This window comes from Lepus europaeus, chromosome 17 (genome assembly GCF_033115175.1).
Source record: "Lepus europaeus isolate LE1 chromosome 17, mLepTim1.pri, whole genome shotgun sequence".
Taxonomy (NCBI): domain Eukaryota; kingdom Metazoa; phylum Chordata; class Mammalia; order Lagomorpha; family Leporidae; genus Lepus; species Lepus europaeus.
The window spans coordinates 29,616,270-29,632,402 of NC_084843.1; the positions used below are offsets into that span (position 1 = coordinate 29,616,270).

General features: G+C 45.2%; 1 protein-coding gene across 1 annotated transcript in view; it reads right to left on the minus strand.

The window, feature by feature from the left end:
• ABCC2 (ATP binding cassette subfamily C member 2) overlaps positions 1-16,133 on the minus strand; it is a 68,510-nt gene that overhangs the window by 12,004 nt on the left and 40,373 nt on the right. The window contains exons 18-25 of the mRNA XM_062214905.1: positions 14,874-15,041; positions 12,119-12,299; positions 8,902-9,031; positions 8,522-8,654; positions 6,473-6,692; positions 6,179-6,333; positions 3,118-3,273; positions 1,136-1,335 (exon numbers count right to left, since the gene is read on the minus strand). Coding sequence (XP_062070889.1) covers positions 1,136-1,335; positions 3,118-3,273; positions 6,179-6,333; positions 6,473-6,692; positions 8,522-8,654; positions 8,902-9,031; positions 12,119-12,299; positions 14,874-15,041 — 1,343 coding nt within the window. The remainder of the gene's footprint in view (positions 1-1,135; positions 1,336-3,117; positions 3,274-6,178; positions 6,334-6,472; positions 6,693-8,521; positions 8,655-8,901; positions 9,032-12,118; positions 12,300-14,873; positions 15,042-16,133) is intronic.

Sequence of the window (16,133 nt, forward strand, 5' to 3'; positions counted from 1 at the left end):
CTTGGGCCATCCTCCACTGCCTTCCCTGGCCATAGCAGAGAGCTGGCCTGGAAGAGGGGCAACCGGGATAGAATCCGGCGCCCCAACCGGGACTAGAACCCGGTGTGCGGGGCCGCAAGGCAGAGGATTGTCCTGTTAAGCCACGGCACTGGCCAAAAATAAATGTTAAAAAAAAAAAAAAAAAACAAACCTTCCCCCTCTGAGGATGCACCACAGTGACCATGGTCTGAAGATGCTGGAGAACGATGCTCACCTGTTCAGGGATTCACTTCACAGGCCATGAGTTTTCCATTTCTGTCATCAATAGGATTTATCAAAAGCTTTCTAACTCTTCTCTCCCCAATTTCTACCTCTCACCATCCTCTTCCACCACCACTTCTTCCCGCTCCATGCCCAGGGAGAATCACATCCATGCTCAGGGAAGCAAACAGAGAATGTGCAGTGCACAGCACTTGCACAGTACCTGGCTTACAATATGCTCACAGTGCCACCATAATCCTGGGAGGCAGGTTGTATTCTAGCCATTATAAAATCAAAGAAACTTGGCTGGCGCCGCGGCTCACTAGGCTAATCCTCCGCCCTGCGGCGCCGGCACACCGGGTTCTAGTCCCGGTCAGGGCACCGATCCTGTCCCGGTTGCCCCTCTTCCAGGCCAGCTCTCTGCTGTGGCCAGGGAGTGCAGTGGAGGATGGCCCAAGTGCTTGGGCCCTGCACCCCATGGGAGACCAGGAGAAGCACCTGGCTCCTGCCATCGGATCAGCGCGGTGTGCCGGCAGCAGTGCGCCTACCCCGGCGGCCATTGGAGGGTGAACCAACGGCAAAAGGAAGACCTTTCTCTCTGTCTCTCTCTCACTGTCTACTCTGCCTGTCAAAAAAAAAAAAAAAAAATCAAAGAAACTGAGATTTTTCTTTAGAGAGGCAAAGACAATTCACCCAGGTTGGCAGATGGTAGACTCGTATAGGGACCCAGTCTCTGATGACAAAGCTTGTGCTTTCTTTCCTCTGCTTCCATGGCCTGACAGGTCCATGCAGCCGCAGTGGCTGTCACACCACAGCCATCCTGCCTTCCCGTGGCTCATGTCAAAATGCAGAGCTCCACAGCATGCATTTGTGCAGCTATCAGGGGAGGCCTCACCTGTTGGAAGTAATCCAGGAAGACACACATTTCTGGTTGGTGTCAATCCCCATCTCATTTTGTTTCAGAAATTGCTGTTGGTGCTCAAAGGCACGGATCACAGGCAAACCTGACACAGTCTCAGTAAAGTGAGAGTAGATTGGGGATCGGGTGACAGAGTCCAGACGTCTCAGCTGGCGGGAGGTAGCCACATAAAACACCTGAACACAAAAAGCAAAGGGTCAGAGAGTCACACAATGATGCTGCACATGCTGTACTTCTGCCTGCCCACCGTGACCCAACATCCCTCACCTTGGCGGACACAGCCCACACCCGAACAGCACGGATGCCTGCAGTGTCAGCTCTCCCGAAAGGAAAGATGAGAGAGGCACACAGGGACAGAAGCACAGGAAGACTGGGGTTGGTGGGGAATAGAGCAGGAGGACAGTGAGGGAACAATACCACAGCCTTGATGGTCTGGATTTCCAGCCCACATAAGAAGTTTTGTCAGCCTAAGCCATATTCTCCCCAAAATGTGCAGATGTTATCTGAAGTTTCTGTACTCATTAGAGAAATGGTCTCCAAAAGGATTTTGTTAAAGACATGGTGTGTAAGTGGGATTGGACAGGAAATGGCCAGAGGTAGGTAAGTTGAAGTTTGGGTAAAAATTCAAGAGTGGAGTCAGTTGAGTGACCAAAAGTGTGCCTCAGTGGTGTGTGAAGGTAAAGAGAGTTCTGATGGAATGCAGAATGTGGAGTGTAAGAATGGCAACTGGATGTTAAGAGAGTGTGCGTTGGCCGGTGCCACAGCTCACTACGCTAATCCTCCGCCTGCGGCGCTGGCACCCTGGGTTCTAGGCCTGGTTGGGGTACTGGTTCTGTCCCGGTTGCTCCTCTTCCAGTCCAGCTCTCTGCTGTGGCCCGGGAAGGCAGTGGAGGATGGCCCAAGTGCTTAGGCCCTGCACCCGCATGGGAGACCAGGAGAAGCACCTGGCTCCTGGCTTCAGATCGGTGCAGCGCCGGCCACAATGGCCATTTGGGGGGTGAACAACAGAAGGAAGACCTTTCTCTCTGTCTCTCTCACTGTCTAACTCTGCCTGTCAAAAAAAAAAAAAAAAAAAAAGAAAGAAAGAAAGAAAGGGAAAAAAAAAAGAGAGAGAGAGAGAGGGTGTGCGTAGAGGTGTGCCCTATCACCTGAAGGGCCCAGTGCAGTGAGAGGCACTAACATTGCCAAAGGACTCGGTGAGGGTTTGCTGAAAGCCGGGGCAGCTGAGCAGTTGAGTCAATGCAAAATGTTATACCCAGAAATTTCCTTGAATAATTCTGCTTCCTACTTTGGGTTTGCTATGGAAATTGCATGTACCTGAGTAACTCCATGCTCGCACCACAAGGCCATAAGACCCTGACTGCAGCCTTCAGCACTGTATCCCCTGGGTAAACAGTTCATCACAAAGACACCTTCTGGGACAAGGGTCCCACCTGCAGCTTCCCCTCATCAGTTTTTATCATGGACATAGAGTCCCTCCCAGTTCTCTGTGAGGTTTGGTTCTCAAGCTACCTGTTTTCTCAAAGAATGTAATGGCACCGAGCTAAACCATCCAGACACCCTAGTGAACTTGAACTGAACCAAAGTGAAGAAATGTCCAGCTCCTGCTGAGAAGCATCTCCAGTAGATACACCTATTCAAAGCCAAAGAGGAGACACCATAGCACAATCAGAAAAGTGACCTTTCTTACAGAGTAGAAAGACTTTGCCTAGAGCCAATCTCAAAGCAGTCTTGGCTGGAAACATAAATCTGTGTCAGCTAGGGCAGCAGTTAGGGGTAAATTTGCTGTAAATCATACATTAGTTGAAGCCAACAATTCAGGGGCCTCTGGGTTCCTGGGTAAATCAAATATTTAATTAAACAGTGAAGAAGCTGGAGAGGAGAAGTAACTAGCAATTAAAAAAAAAAAAAAAAGAGGAGAATCTCAGGAAGGAAGACCTAGCCATTTCCAGACCTACCTGAACAGCCACATAAATAATGGCAAGAGGAATGATGATGACGGCGAAGACAGGGGTGGCCATGCAGATCATGACGAGGGTGCTGATTATCGCCAGGAAGCACATCATCCAGCTACGCAAGGACTGAGGGAGGGTGTCATCCACGGTGGAAATGTCCTGAAATACCGTTAGCAGGGATGGCACACCAGTCAATTTCTGAGACGTTCTCTATCTTCCTGGTTCAATTCCGCACATTTCCAGTGACTCCTTCATTTAATCTTTCCATGATACTCACTTGCCATACAAATAACCAACCTCATTCCTGTAACTTCTTCATGTTTCAAAATCCCTCCAAATCAAAATAGGAGTCATCTTTTACCCTTTTTCAGTAGATCTGGTCAGTTTTCACTCTTCTCAGTAAAATGCCCATTTGTCAGATTTCTTAAGCCATTCATAATCATTGTAAGCCAATACAAGCTTTTGGGTAAATCCTTCTCCCATAGCCAAACCAGTTCAGTTATGCTAACATTATACAGGCCTTAATTCCATTGAGAACCCAGAACAGAGCCTGGCTCTCAATAGACATTCGGTAAGCATTTGTTGGGAGGCTTCAGTCAACAGGGCCATGTCCCCTGCCCTTGACTGAAGAACCACCCTATCCTGGGCAGGTGTTTCCTCTGCCAAGTGCAGCACATCAAGGGAAAAGGGAGGTGGCACTGAATGTGATCCCTGCCTGGCCAGTGTTCCAACCAAGGAACCTGCAGGTGATGGGGGGGCGGGGTTACATACACTCATGTTACATTCTTGTCAGGTGGAATAAATCAACAACTGAGAAAATTAATGGAAGGATGGATGGTTAGGAACACACTCAGGAAGACTGACTTACATTTTGGCTTGTCCTGGCCTAGATTTCCTAGAGGATTATATTGATTCTATGACAGCGGATATGTGAATACCACGGTAAGTCCAAATTACCTCAGGAGTTTCCTAAACCAAGTCTTCCAAGATAGCTCTCAATCATGGATGACTCCTGCGTCTGTCTGTCTCCCCCAGGTCATACCAGAAAGCAAATGAATACATTCAGGGTTTTCAGGAAAAAACAAAGTCCTCACCAGCTAACATTTTTTTGCAGCTTACCCAAAACAGATTCTCCATTGTTCAATCCTCCATTCAATCTCCTCTTAAGGACTCAGCCTCTGATTCTACAGGACCCTATGCCAAACTCCTTCATAGGCCTGTGCAACCTCCCACATAAAACTTATGGTTAGTGGCAGTTTCCTTTTTCATGCCAAAGAAATCAGTAAAGTATGACTGCTGCCGAGGCAGTTCACAGGAAGCCCTCTGCAGTCTCTTTTCCAGAAGATTAGTTATAATTACATTATAATGTGCAAAAAGACTGCCATCATTACAAAATGCCTGTGATAAATTTCCCCAACCAAAGCTGTGTACTCTGTTAGGTTCTATTAGAGAGCAGAGTCCACTGAAGTTGTCTCCAAAGATATAATGCCCACCATTTCTGCCTCAGAGGAAGGTGACAGATGGGGACCAGTTACGTGCCCACTTTTGAAGTAGCCACAGTGTCCCCAGAACCTGGCTGTGAGCTTGATTTACCCTTCCTGTATCCACCCTATAACCAAACAAGTAAGAGCCCAGATATGCTCAGATATGTTTGAAAAATGCTCTCTTCTACCCAAGCAGAAAACTAAAAAGTATGATGATGATAACTGAATATAATTTAGAATTATCTGGTCTCTTGCCTCTGTTCCTGAAACCTCTCTCAGATGCATTAAAAATCAATGATTTAGGGCCGGCGCCGCGGCTCACTAGGCTAATCCTCCGCCTTGCGGCGCCGGCACACTGGGTTCTAGTCCCGGTCGGGGCACCGATCCTGTCCCGGTTGCCCCTCTTCCAGGCCAGCTCTCTGCTGTGGCCAGGGAGTGCAGTGGAGGATGGCCCAAGTGCTTGGGCCCTGCACCCCATGGGAGACCAGGAGAAGCACCTGGCTCCTGCCATCGGATCAGCGCGGTGCGCCGGCAGCAGCGCGCCTACCCCGGCGGCCATTGGAGGAAGACCTTTCTCTCTATCTCTCTCTCTGTCCACTCTGCCTGTCAAAAAAAAAAAAAAAAAATCAATGATTTAGGGCCTGGCATTGTGGCATAGCAGGTAAAGCTGCCATCTGAGATGCGGTATCCCATATGGGCACAGGTTCAAGTCCCAGCTGCTCCACTTCCAATCCAGCTCCATACTAACACACCTGGGAAAGCAGCTGAAGATAGCCCAAGAGCTTGTGCCCCTGCACCTACGTGGAGACCTGGAAGAAGCTCCTAGATCCTGGCTTCGGCCATCTTTTGCTGCTTTTTCAGGCACATTAGCAGGGAGCTGGATCAGAAGTGGAGTTGCCAGGACTCGAACCAGTGCTCATATGGGATGCCAGCACTGCAGATGGCGACTTTACCCAGTACACCATAGTATCAAAGGTGGAAATTTCATTCAATAATGATTCTTAAGTATCAAAGATGGAAGTTTCAATAATGGAGGCAGAGATCAAGCAAACAGTTATCCTACTATCCCTTTTATTCACTATCACAGGCAGTGAGAATGCTTTTACTTATATTTTCCCTCTGCAGAATAATCCTTTTCACCCAGATTCTACTGTCCTCACTTATACCAATCTTCACCATCTCCCTGGATTATTTTTGCAACTTGACCCAGTCCTCACCTTTTCTGAGCTTCTCTACCCTCATTCACCCAGGCTGAGCTGGGGCCTCTTTTCTCTGTCATTCCCGTGTAGTCCCAGAACACTTCTGTACCCACTGTTTGTTGGTTTTACCATGTTCTATCATAACCCTTCGTTTTCTTGGCTGTCTCTGCTAGATGGGGAGCTACTTGAAAAGCCAGCACTGTTCCTTCCTATATCCTCAGGATCCATGAAAACTCACAACATTTACTCAAGAAACATTTGTATGCTGAGTGGACAAAAGAACTAGAACTGCAGTGTTGTTGAGGGGGACATGAGGGTTCCTCCTGTCAGGAGGAGTTGTAGTATATAAACACACCACCTTGCAACCTTTGCAATACTTACACCAGCAAACCTGTTCACAATCCGGCCTATGGGTGTTGTGTCAAAAAAACTCATGGGTGCTCGAAGGATATTGTTCAGCAGCTGCTTATGCAAGATATTTGATGCATGGGCACAACCACTGGCACTCCAGAAACTTGCTACAAGCACAGTGAGGCCTAGAAATGGAACAAGTTTTGTCAGCATCATGCACAGGGGTCCCTGAGAATTTGTGCCCAGGACATGAGGGCAAATGTTTTCTTGAGTTCAAAAAAAGTACAGGGTCCAGACAGATCCTGTTGTAGCTGTCAGACATACCTTGTGCTAAACCCAGAACTCCGAAGATCCCAATTCTCAAGTCTCTCTGAGAGGCTGGATAGTTGGTGCTGTTGTAAGTGTTAGAATCACTGGTCCAAGCACTGAGCCAGAGGTTGGAGCCAATAAAAGCCACAGAATTCAAAACATAGGCAAAGATGATGCCTACTATAGAACACCATCCTATTGCTTGTAGGTATTTCAAGTAGATGGAGAATTTCACCTGCAAAGTACCCACCTCAATATTAGTAAAACTCCCTAATGGATTGTGGTGAGAAATTACCTACAACACCAATCATACAGAGGAGTGGGGTCCCTTAGAAAAGCAGGTAGCAGAGTGTGGCAGTCTGTGCTCAGCATTTCTGCACTGGGCCAGAATAATATGAGGATACTTTAAAATGTTTAAGAAAAATGGAATTAGAGATCAGTTTGTCTTGGTGAAAGACAAGGGGTTCTAGTCCCAGTTGCTCCTCTTCCAGTCCAGCTCTCTGCTGTGGCCCGGGAAGGCAGTGGAGGATGGCCCAAGTGATTGAGCCCCTGCACCCACATGGGAGACCAGGAAGAACTACCTGGCTCCTGGCTTCAGATCGGCGCAGCACCAGCCGTAGCCGCCATTTGGGGAGTGAACCAACGGAAGGAAGACCTTTCTCTCTGTCTCTCTCTCTCACTGTCTAACTCTATCTGTCAAATAAAAAAAATTTTTTTAACGATTTATTTATTTATTTGAAAGTCAGAGTTACAGAGACAGACAGAGAGAGAGAGAGGTCTTCCATCTGTTGGTTCACTCCCCAAGTGGCTGCAATAGCCAGGGCTGAGCCAGGTCGAAGCTAGGAGCCAGGAACTTCACCCAGGTCTCCCACATGGGTAGCAAGGGTCCAACTCTTGGGCCATCTTCTGCTGCTTTTCCCAGGCCATTAGTAGGGAGCAAGATCAGAAACAGAGCAGCTAAGGACACAAATCAGTGCCCATGTGGGATGCTGGCATTGCAGGCAGCAGCTTTACCCACTATGCATGCATAGTTTTTTTATAATATGCATTTTCCATGAATTTTGGAAGACCCCTTGTAGATAAATGCTGAAATACATAACAGGGTGATTAGTCATTGGACTACTTTTTAAAAAAAAAATGATGTACTTATTTGAAAGGTGGAGTTACAGAGGTAGAGGCGGGGTGTAGGGGTTCCATCTGCTGGTTCACTCCCTCACTCCTCAAATGGCTGCAATGGCTGGAGCTGGGCTAATTCAAAGCCAGGAGCCTGGAGCTTCTTCCAGGTCTCCCACATGGGTGCAGGGGCCCAAGGATTTGGGCCATCTTCTAGTGCTTTCCTAGGCCATAGAAGAGAGCTAGATTGGAAGTGTAGCAGCCAGGACTCAAACCAGCACCCATATCAGATGCTGGCACAGCAGGTGGTGGCTTTACCCGCTATGCTACAGCAATGACCCCTAGTCATTGGGTTATTAATGATATTCTAGAGACAATTAAGAGGGGAAGATAGAAAAGCAATGGGACAGGGACTGGCCCTGTGGCATACTAGGCTAAACCTCCTCCTGCAGTACTGGCATCCCATATGGGCACCGGTTTGTGTTCTTTCTCTGACTGTAACTCTATCTCTCAAATAAATAGATAAAATATTTTTTAAAAAAAGAAAAGAAAAACAATGGGACAGAAAGGGGTTATACTACAAATCCTGAAATTTGTGATTTGTGATTTGAAGTTTCATTCATTTGAACTGTGTTCTCTGCATGATGTATTAGTGTTCCCCGGCTCCTAGAATTGCATCTCAAAGCAGTTTGGTTGATCTCCACACATCAGAATATAATCATACACTCATGAAATGAAGGCTGTGGATAGTCGCAGGAAATGGGCTATTCCCCATGGATACAGGAGTTGGTAGAAATCCCACAGCCTTATCCAACATCTTAATGAATTTGAAGATTTGCAAAGCACATTAGTACATATTGCTCCTGTAGACATGTGTCCAAGTCTCCTCTAGCTTTAAAATTCCCAGGCTCCAAGCCTTGCAGATTGTGCTTTTTGTGGTGCAGTGCTCACCTTTCCAGTTTCCATGAACTCCTTCTTAATCAGCTTTTGGCCTTTCACCACTTCCTCCTCCTTTGGGGGTTTCCCATTCTGCACTTTCAAGGAGTTTTTGAGGGATCTCAGATGCCTGCCACTGGACCTGGAGCTGAGAGATGGAGGTGGGAAAGATTCCTTGAGCATGTCGATGCTTCCTGAGGGTCTTTTTTGCAAGCAGATGAAAGTTGTATTTCAGAGCGGATGGCTGTAGGACACCAATACAATAGCAACCCTTTCCCTTCCCCCATACAAGGAAACCAAGGAAGAGCCAAGAGTGTCCATGGTGTCTGAGAAAAAGAGAAAGGCAAGTAGAAATATAGAAGTGACGAGAGCTGCTAGCTGATTAAATGACCAACCTGCGGCTAAGTGTTCGATGAAGGCTATTCTCCCTTTTCAAGGTCAAGGAAATTGAATCTTCAGGGAATTCCTCTATACTAGATATCAGCCCAGAGTCATCGTCGTCATCTTCTTCACTGCCGTCATTGACTAGGGAGACACACCGAAGGTTAGGGAAACAGCAAAGAGCCTTCGTGGTCCTGTGAACAGACTCTCATTGTCTCGTGAATAAGGGAGTAACGGGTTATTATCCCACTGGGAAAGAGAATGGTCAAAAAAAGAGAAATAAACTGAAAACTGCTAGGTTCCTCTGGAACAGAAAAGAACTTCTAAGATAACGGTATGGGCTGGTGCTGTGGTATAGTGGGAAAGCCGCTGCTGGTCCAAATGCTTGGGCCCCTGCACCCACATGGAGATCCAGAGGAAGCTCCTGGCTCCTGGCTTCAGTATGGTCCATCTATGGGTGTTGTAGCCATTTGGGGAGTGAACCAGTGGATGCAAGGTTTCTCTCTGTCTCTCTTTCTCTCTCTTTGTAACTGCTTCTCAAATAATAAGAAATAAAACTTTAAAAGATTTTTAAATCAATAATAGTAGACAAATAGAAGATTCACCATTCCCAGAATTGACTAAAGAAACGAGTATAAACTGAAAATGCCCACCTTGAAGCTGCAAACGTTTGACAAATTTTTATTCATTTAAACCACTTGAAAATGTATCACAAAAATAAAATAAAATGTAAAATATAGCACAGGTAGCAGTGGGAATAGTAGAATAAGGATCTCCAGAAATTTGTTCTTCCATAAAAGCAATGAATATACTGGCAAAAATGGTCAAAATTGAATTTTTTGGAACTCTCAAATTAATCAAAGGGTTGCAAAAATCCAAGGAACATTTATTTTTTAAAAAAATGGTTGAATATTGGTAAAAACAACAGGATCTGTGGCAGTTTATCTTGTTCATTTTCCATCCCCCTCGCCTCAGTTGCTGTAGCCTAGGAAATCAACAACGGTGAAAACCAGCAGCCTAGCAGTCACAGAAGGGGCAGAGTGGGTTCAGAACTCTCTCTCCCAAAACTCTATTCCTGAAGAACTGCCACCATCTCATCTGTCTGGAATTCTCTAAAAATCCCCATTCACAGGGTTTATGTTTAGTTGATCTAACTTGGAGCTAGCTTAACCAATCAGTAACAATTATTTAACATCATGGCTGCCTAAGGTGGTGATAACAGTTGGGGAAAATAAGAAGCTGACCTAAAATTTAAAAGGAAAGGCTGGGGAATAAGATGTCTAAGGGGTCTGTGATCTCTGATGTGTTCCCGGCAATCTAGAATACAACATCCATGTTTAGGTCTGTGTATGTTCCCCAGAAAGACTAAAGAAGATCCTAATCTCTCACTGCGGTTGCCCTTCTGCCTTTCTGTGGGCAGGAAACGAGGGTCGAGGCAGAGGTAGAAATTGCTGAAGTGCTGAAGATTGCCTCGACACACACAGCCTCTCAGCCTCTGAGAGACTTACTGCTCCTAGGCACTTAGGAAAATTTTGTGTCCAATCATTAGCTGATCACTAAGCCATCCAAGCAGACTTCAGTGGCAACACACAGTGAAGAATTCAGGCTTAATAGAATTAACTCAGGAAACTAAACAAAAACAGGGGGAACAAAAACAATAAGCAGAAACAACAAAGATTGCTAGAAAACCATCAGATGTCAGAAGAGAGGCCTCAACAACCCTCCCCCCATCACATTAACAAGGAATAAATGTTGGTAACACCTTGATCTTGTATTTATAGCATCTAAAAGTATGAGACAATAAATCTGCTGTTTAAGCCACCCAGTTTGTGGTATTCTATGACAGCAACTAATCAGAAACTAAGATACAGAGCCAATATCAACACAGCTAACCTTGCCTTCCTGCCCCTCTTTCATTCTACCAAGGCTCAAATCCCATAACCAACACAAAGTAGGCTAATTCTCAGTAAATTCTGCTTGTAAATGACCTCTCAATGTTCACCAGAACAAAAGCCTAATGGGCTGATTTGCAAACTGTCCTTTAGACATAAAAGACAGGATTCTTCAAATAGGGCCATCCACCCACAAGAGTTCATAACGGAATTGAGGAACTCAGATCCAGGCCAATCAGGAAAAAGCATTCAGGATTAGCATAATTACCCAGGTGATATGGCTGACTGAGCAACAACTCCTTAGACACTGTCCTTTGCTGGGGGAACTTAAATTCTTACTCCTGAAAGGTGCTTTTTGCTTTCTCCAGGCCTTTACATTAGCACATATAAAGGTAGATGGAAAGCTGCTAATTTCTGATACAACACGCCTCGCTTTCCTGGCCTGGCTCTTGATCCCTATCACCCACATTATTCTGTCATTGTTCCTACCCTGTCCTTTCAATGCTTACAGACTTCCTGGTTTAGACCTTCCTTTCAGACTCTCGTGCTCCCCAGAGTGATAGATCTTAACCTCACAGTCAGGTTTTGCTCCCACTTAAGGTACTATCGATAGCCACTTCCTTATCTGGTTCCTGTAACGTCCTCCAGATCTTGCATTCTCAGTGCTGACCTCCTGTTGGTAACTGCTACCTGAATCGCAGAACCAGACCACACACAGGACTACTGTTGGCAGGGCCTGAAGAAGGGTCACAGGAATTGGAGCTCTGTTGTTGACTTTAAGTGATTAGTGACCCCGACTGTGATATCAGGGGCTATTCTGATGATCTATTGTGAGATGATGCCATGGCCATCATTTTCGCTGGTACAAATTTCTAGTGCTTTTTGGTATATTAATCATGATCACTTTATTAGGCTTTATCAAGAATTTAGCAGTATATTTTTAGTGCAAGCCGATGAAGCTGTCCCAGAACTGATTTTAGTGGATTTTGATGTGGTTGAGGTGGGAGGTATAACTGAGTACATAGGAGCATGGTGTCCTTAAAAGAATGTCCCTTGTGCCACTGATGTTCCTCTCACAAGGGTTACCCACCCAAACCTTTATTTGTACCCTTCTGTGTGCCCCTTCATGGCACATCAGAGACCTGATGAGCAGGACAAGCTATCAGTTTGGCCTAAGCATGGAATTTCAATTTCTGTGTTTATAAAGACATAGAACACAGAAAGAACAGAGTTTGAAACTCTGGGTAATTCACTAGCAAATCTAGTTCAAGAGTTACAGACTGGCTTACAATTCCCACATGTGCTCTAAGTTCATCTTGTCCTAACCCTCTTCACGTACCTGTGACCTCCCCTTCAGAATCCGTATGCTTTACAAACATCTTCAGATTCTTAGCAAATACTCCCTTCTTAGCCAGCAGGGATCTGTAGGATCCTTTCTCCAAGATGGTGCCATTTTCCACAACCACAATCTCATCCACTTGGGGAAGAAAGTGAAGGCTATGTGTCACCAACAGTCGAGTCTGTAAAAATAATGTTAAATTGTGCTGACCATCCTGTGCCCACCATCTTCCCTGGCTTACTCTAAACAGGAAAAAATGAACATGCCAATTCATCTGGGACTATGCTTCAAAAAGTGGTCCTGATCTGTTGGCTTATTTTATTTCTTCTTTCCTTCCCCACACTTCATCTTAAAACTTGTGTAAAATAAGGTTCCTATCATCGTGAATGTGTTCACAGTTATCTGCCTGTACTGACAATGAGGTTTGCTCCATACACATTTTCCTTCATATTCCTAGGCAGACAAAGGTTGTGCTTAGGAAAGTCATGTGAGATCAGAGCCTGTCACTATAACTGATTCATATAAAATTGACTTGGTAATTGCCTTTCACTTACCAGCCTTTACTTACCAACTAACCAACTGAACTAAAAAGAACTGTCCAGATTCTTTGACATGTTAGAGACATTGTGAAGTAAAAAATTTTATTTTTAGTGCCACGCCTCCCTGGTGTTAGAAATTTGGCATCCCTTATATTCCTGTCTATTGCCTACTGAGACAGGAATACCACTCAAAGACAAACACTCACGTGTCAGTTAAAAGGCTCAGTCAGGGGATATGAGGTTGAGATGGGCTTCTGGAGAGATACCCTAAGCCCACTGCCTGTTCTCTGCTCTCTACTTCATCACTGCATAGAGACCAGATCTCTCTTATCAGGAATATCCAAGAGATTCTCATTCCTTTAGTCTCAGCTCAAAGCCAGCTCTTCTGATGCCTTTCCTGATATTCCTTCAATATTTCCATCGTAGGTTGTATAGTCTACCACTAAACCAACACTTATACTATAATATTACTATTATTTCTTTTCTTTAGGCTTTCTCATTAGATTGTGAGCTATATGAAGCAAAGACCAGATCTTTCCATCTAGGCATGCCCAGTCTTTGTAACGCATGTGGTACTGGGTACGTACTGCGTAGGTATGAATGAATGAAACCAAGAAGGCCTTAAGGACAGAAGCCAGGCTCAGGAATTGCAAAGATAATGAGAAATACAAGAGAGAAGCAAAGGGCTCAGTGGGGGCAGCAGCCCAGTTGTCATCAACCCTGCTATCCTCTGACTAGCAGGATTCAAAAAGTCTTGAAGGGAATGGGCCAAATATAATTTTAGTCTCATTGCCCAGCGCCAAGTGAAGTACGCTGTTATCAAGAGCAGGCCTTTGTCACTCCCTACCTCTGATTCAGCTTGCTCTGTCTGGACAAATGTGTCAATTTACCCACGGTAGAAAAAGCCCAGTCTTCACCTACAATCAGTTCTTGTGACTTACTCTGGCTACTTTATCTGTACTATCTTACAAGGCCATTACATGAATCAAATGAGAACATGTGGTTAAAAGGCTTAGTAAAAGGTGAAGGCATAGTGAGTACTCAGTACACGTTAGACATTATTTCTGTTTAGGGTGAATAATCCTTTCCAGGCAAAGGCTTCTCACAGTAAGCAAGAATCCCATGGAGAGCTCCTTCCTAGAGCAAAGTTTCAGGACTTGCAGAATGCCCTGTGTTCCACCAGCAAGGTAAATTGTTTGGGCTTCAGGAGTGTTTCCGACACCAATGAATTGTCCTGTTTCAGCTGAGTGTTCAACAACTTAACTCAATTCTGACACCAACTACCTGGAGTTAGTACAGACAGGGCTCAGTTTCATAAGACTTCAGCCACTTCAGATACCAGTAGCAAAACTGAAAGTTTCCATAGACCCCTCTTCAGGTTCCATAATATACTAGAAAGGCTCACAGATCATAGGAAAATACTTTACTTACATTTACCAGTGTATTATAAAGGATAAAACTCAGGAGCAGCCAAACAAAAGAGATGCACAGGGCAAGATACGGTTGAGTGTGAAGTTTTCATGCCCTCTCTTGTCTACCCTTCCCTCTCCTGCACCCCACTTCAACACCACACCTTGATGCATTCTCCAGCTCCACATCTCATTGTCTTAGAATTGTGATAACACAATCTCATCCCCCAAACCCCCACCCCTTTCCTCCTGGAGGTCAGTAAATAAGGCTGAAAATTCCAACACTCTAATCCTTAGTCTTTCTGGCAATCAGTCCCATACTGAGGCTATTTGGGGCCCTACCCTAAGTCATCTCAATAGCACAAACCCAGTGATCAAAAGGGGCTCATGATGAATAACAGAAGATACTCCAATCAGGAAATTCCAAGGGTCTTATGAGATCTGTGCGGGAATGAAGGGAGGATGACAATGGCCAAAGATGTTTATTACGCTAATCACAGTTCCCAAAGGACTTTTTATCATAAACAATCATCCTAAAAGACTCACTCTCAGAGCCACAGGATAAGGCTCCAATTACCTAGTCCTGGCATAAGCCATGACCTCATTTTGGGAGCCTTTGTAGGATGGTCTACAAGATGATCGATCAATCTGACACTGCATCTCCTCAGGAGTCCAGAGGGCAGGTAAATAGGAAATTTGCTTCAGGACCACAGCTGTCCTTGGAGATGTATGGGATCCCCTGCCTCTCCCAACCCCACACACATCCCACTCACCCTTATACCTTCATCACTTGGAGTGACTTCTCACCTTGCCATTCAATAGGCCATTGGGTCCCAAGACCTTATTGAAAATATGTTTTCCCACATGAGCATCCACGGCTGACAAGGGGTCATCTAGAATATAGATGTCTGAGTTTTGATAGGAAGCTCTGGCCAGGCTGATCCGCTGCTTCTGACCACCACTGAGATTTATACCCTGAAGAAGACAATAATTTCTATGAAGTACAACTCCTTAGTCACACCTTCATGTTGCCGACCTAGGCATCTTCATTTTTATGCCAGTTTCTTGCCCCAACAGAGATAAGAGGGTTCAAAACAGAGGCATCCTTAATAGTGTACAAGTGAGAGCATAAACTATTTAAGGAGAGAGAGAAAGAAACTGAATACACATTTGCACATAGGTGTGCAAAGATGGAAAGATACCTATTGTGAATGGGCCAGAACGTTTCCCATGAGGGGAAAGCGGGGAAGAGGGAGGTCTGATAAGGATCCCCAAGCATGGTTGAGAGTGTTGGGGAGAGAAGGGCCCCTCCTACACTATCAGTCTCTTCTATAAAGTAGAGAGTAGTTCCCTAATTGAATATACAAATGGGGTGGGGTTTAGCATGCCTAATGCTTTTTGGAATTTTTATGGCTCCTTTACATGGAGTTTAATTTCTACATGGCAAATAAATAAATAAATAAAAAATAAATAAATTCTACATGGCTATCGTGGAATGTCCTCCTTCCTAGTCCTGGATGAAGCACTGATGTATCATAAGTTGGGCATATCAAACTGACAATTGAAGGAATAAAATTACAATGTTGGGCTGGCAGAAATTCCAGCTAATCTACCTCTTCTAACTCCTTGCCTGATTCTCCATATCACTGGGTCCCCCATCAGCTGTGTGGAAGACCTGGGTGGAATTCTGGGCTTCTGGCTTTGGCCAGGCTCAGCTCTGGCTGTTGTGGGAATTTGGGGAATGAAGCAGCAGATGAAAGATTCTCTCTCTCTCTTCTTTGTTCCTCTGTCTCTCTTCCTTTTAAATATCAAATGAATCTTTTAGAAATTATTTATTTGAGAGAGAGGCAGAGACAGAGAGAGTACCTCTGCTCTTTCCCAAATCCCCACAAAAGCTGTGGCTGGGCCAGGCAGCATGGAACTCAATATGAGTCTCCCACGTTGGTGGCAGGAACCCAGCTACTTGAACCAACATTTGCTGCTTCGTAAGGGCACATTAGCAGGAAGCTGGAATCAGGAGGGGAGACAGGTGTCCTGTATCGGATGCAGGCATCCCAACTGACATTT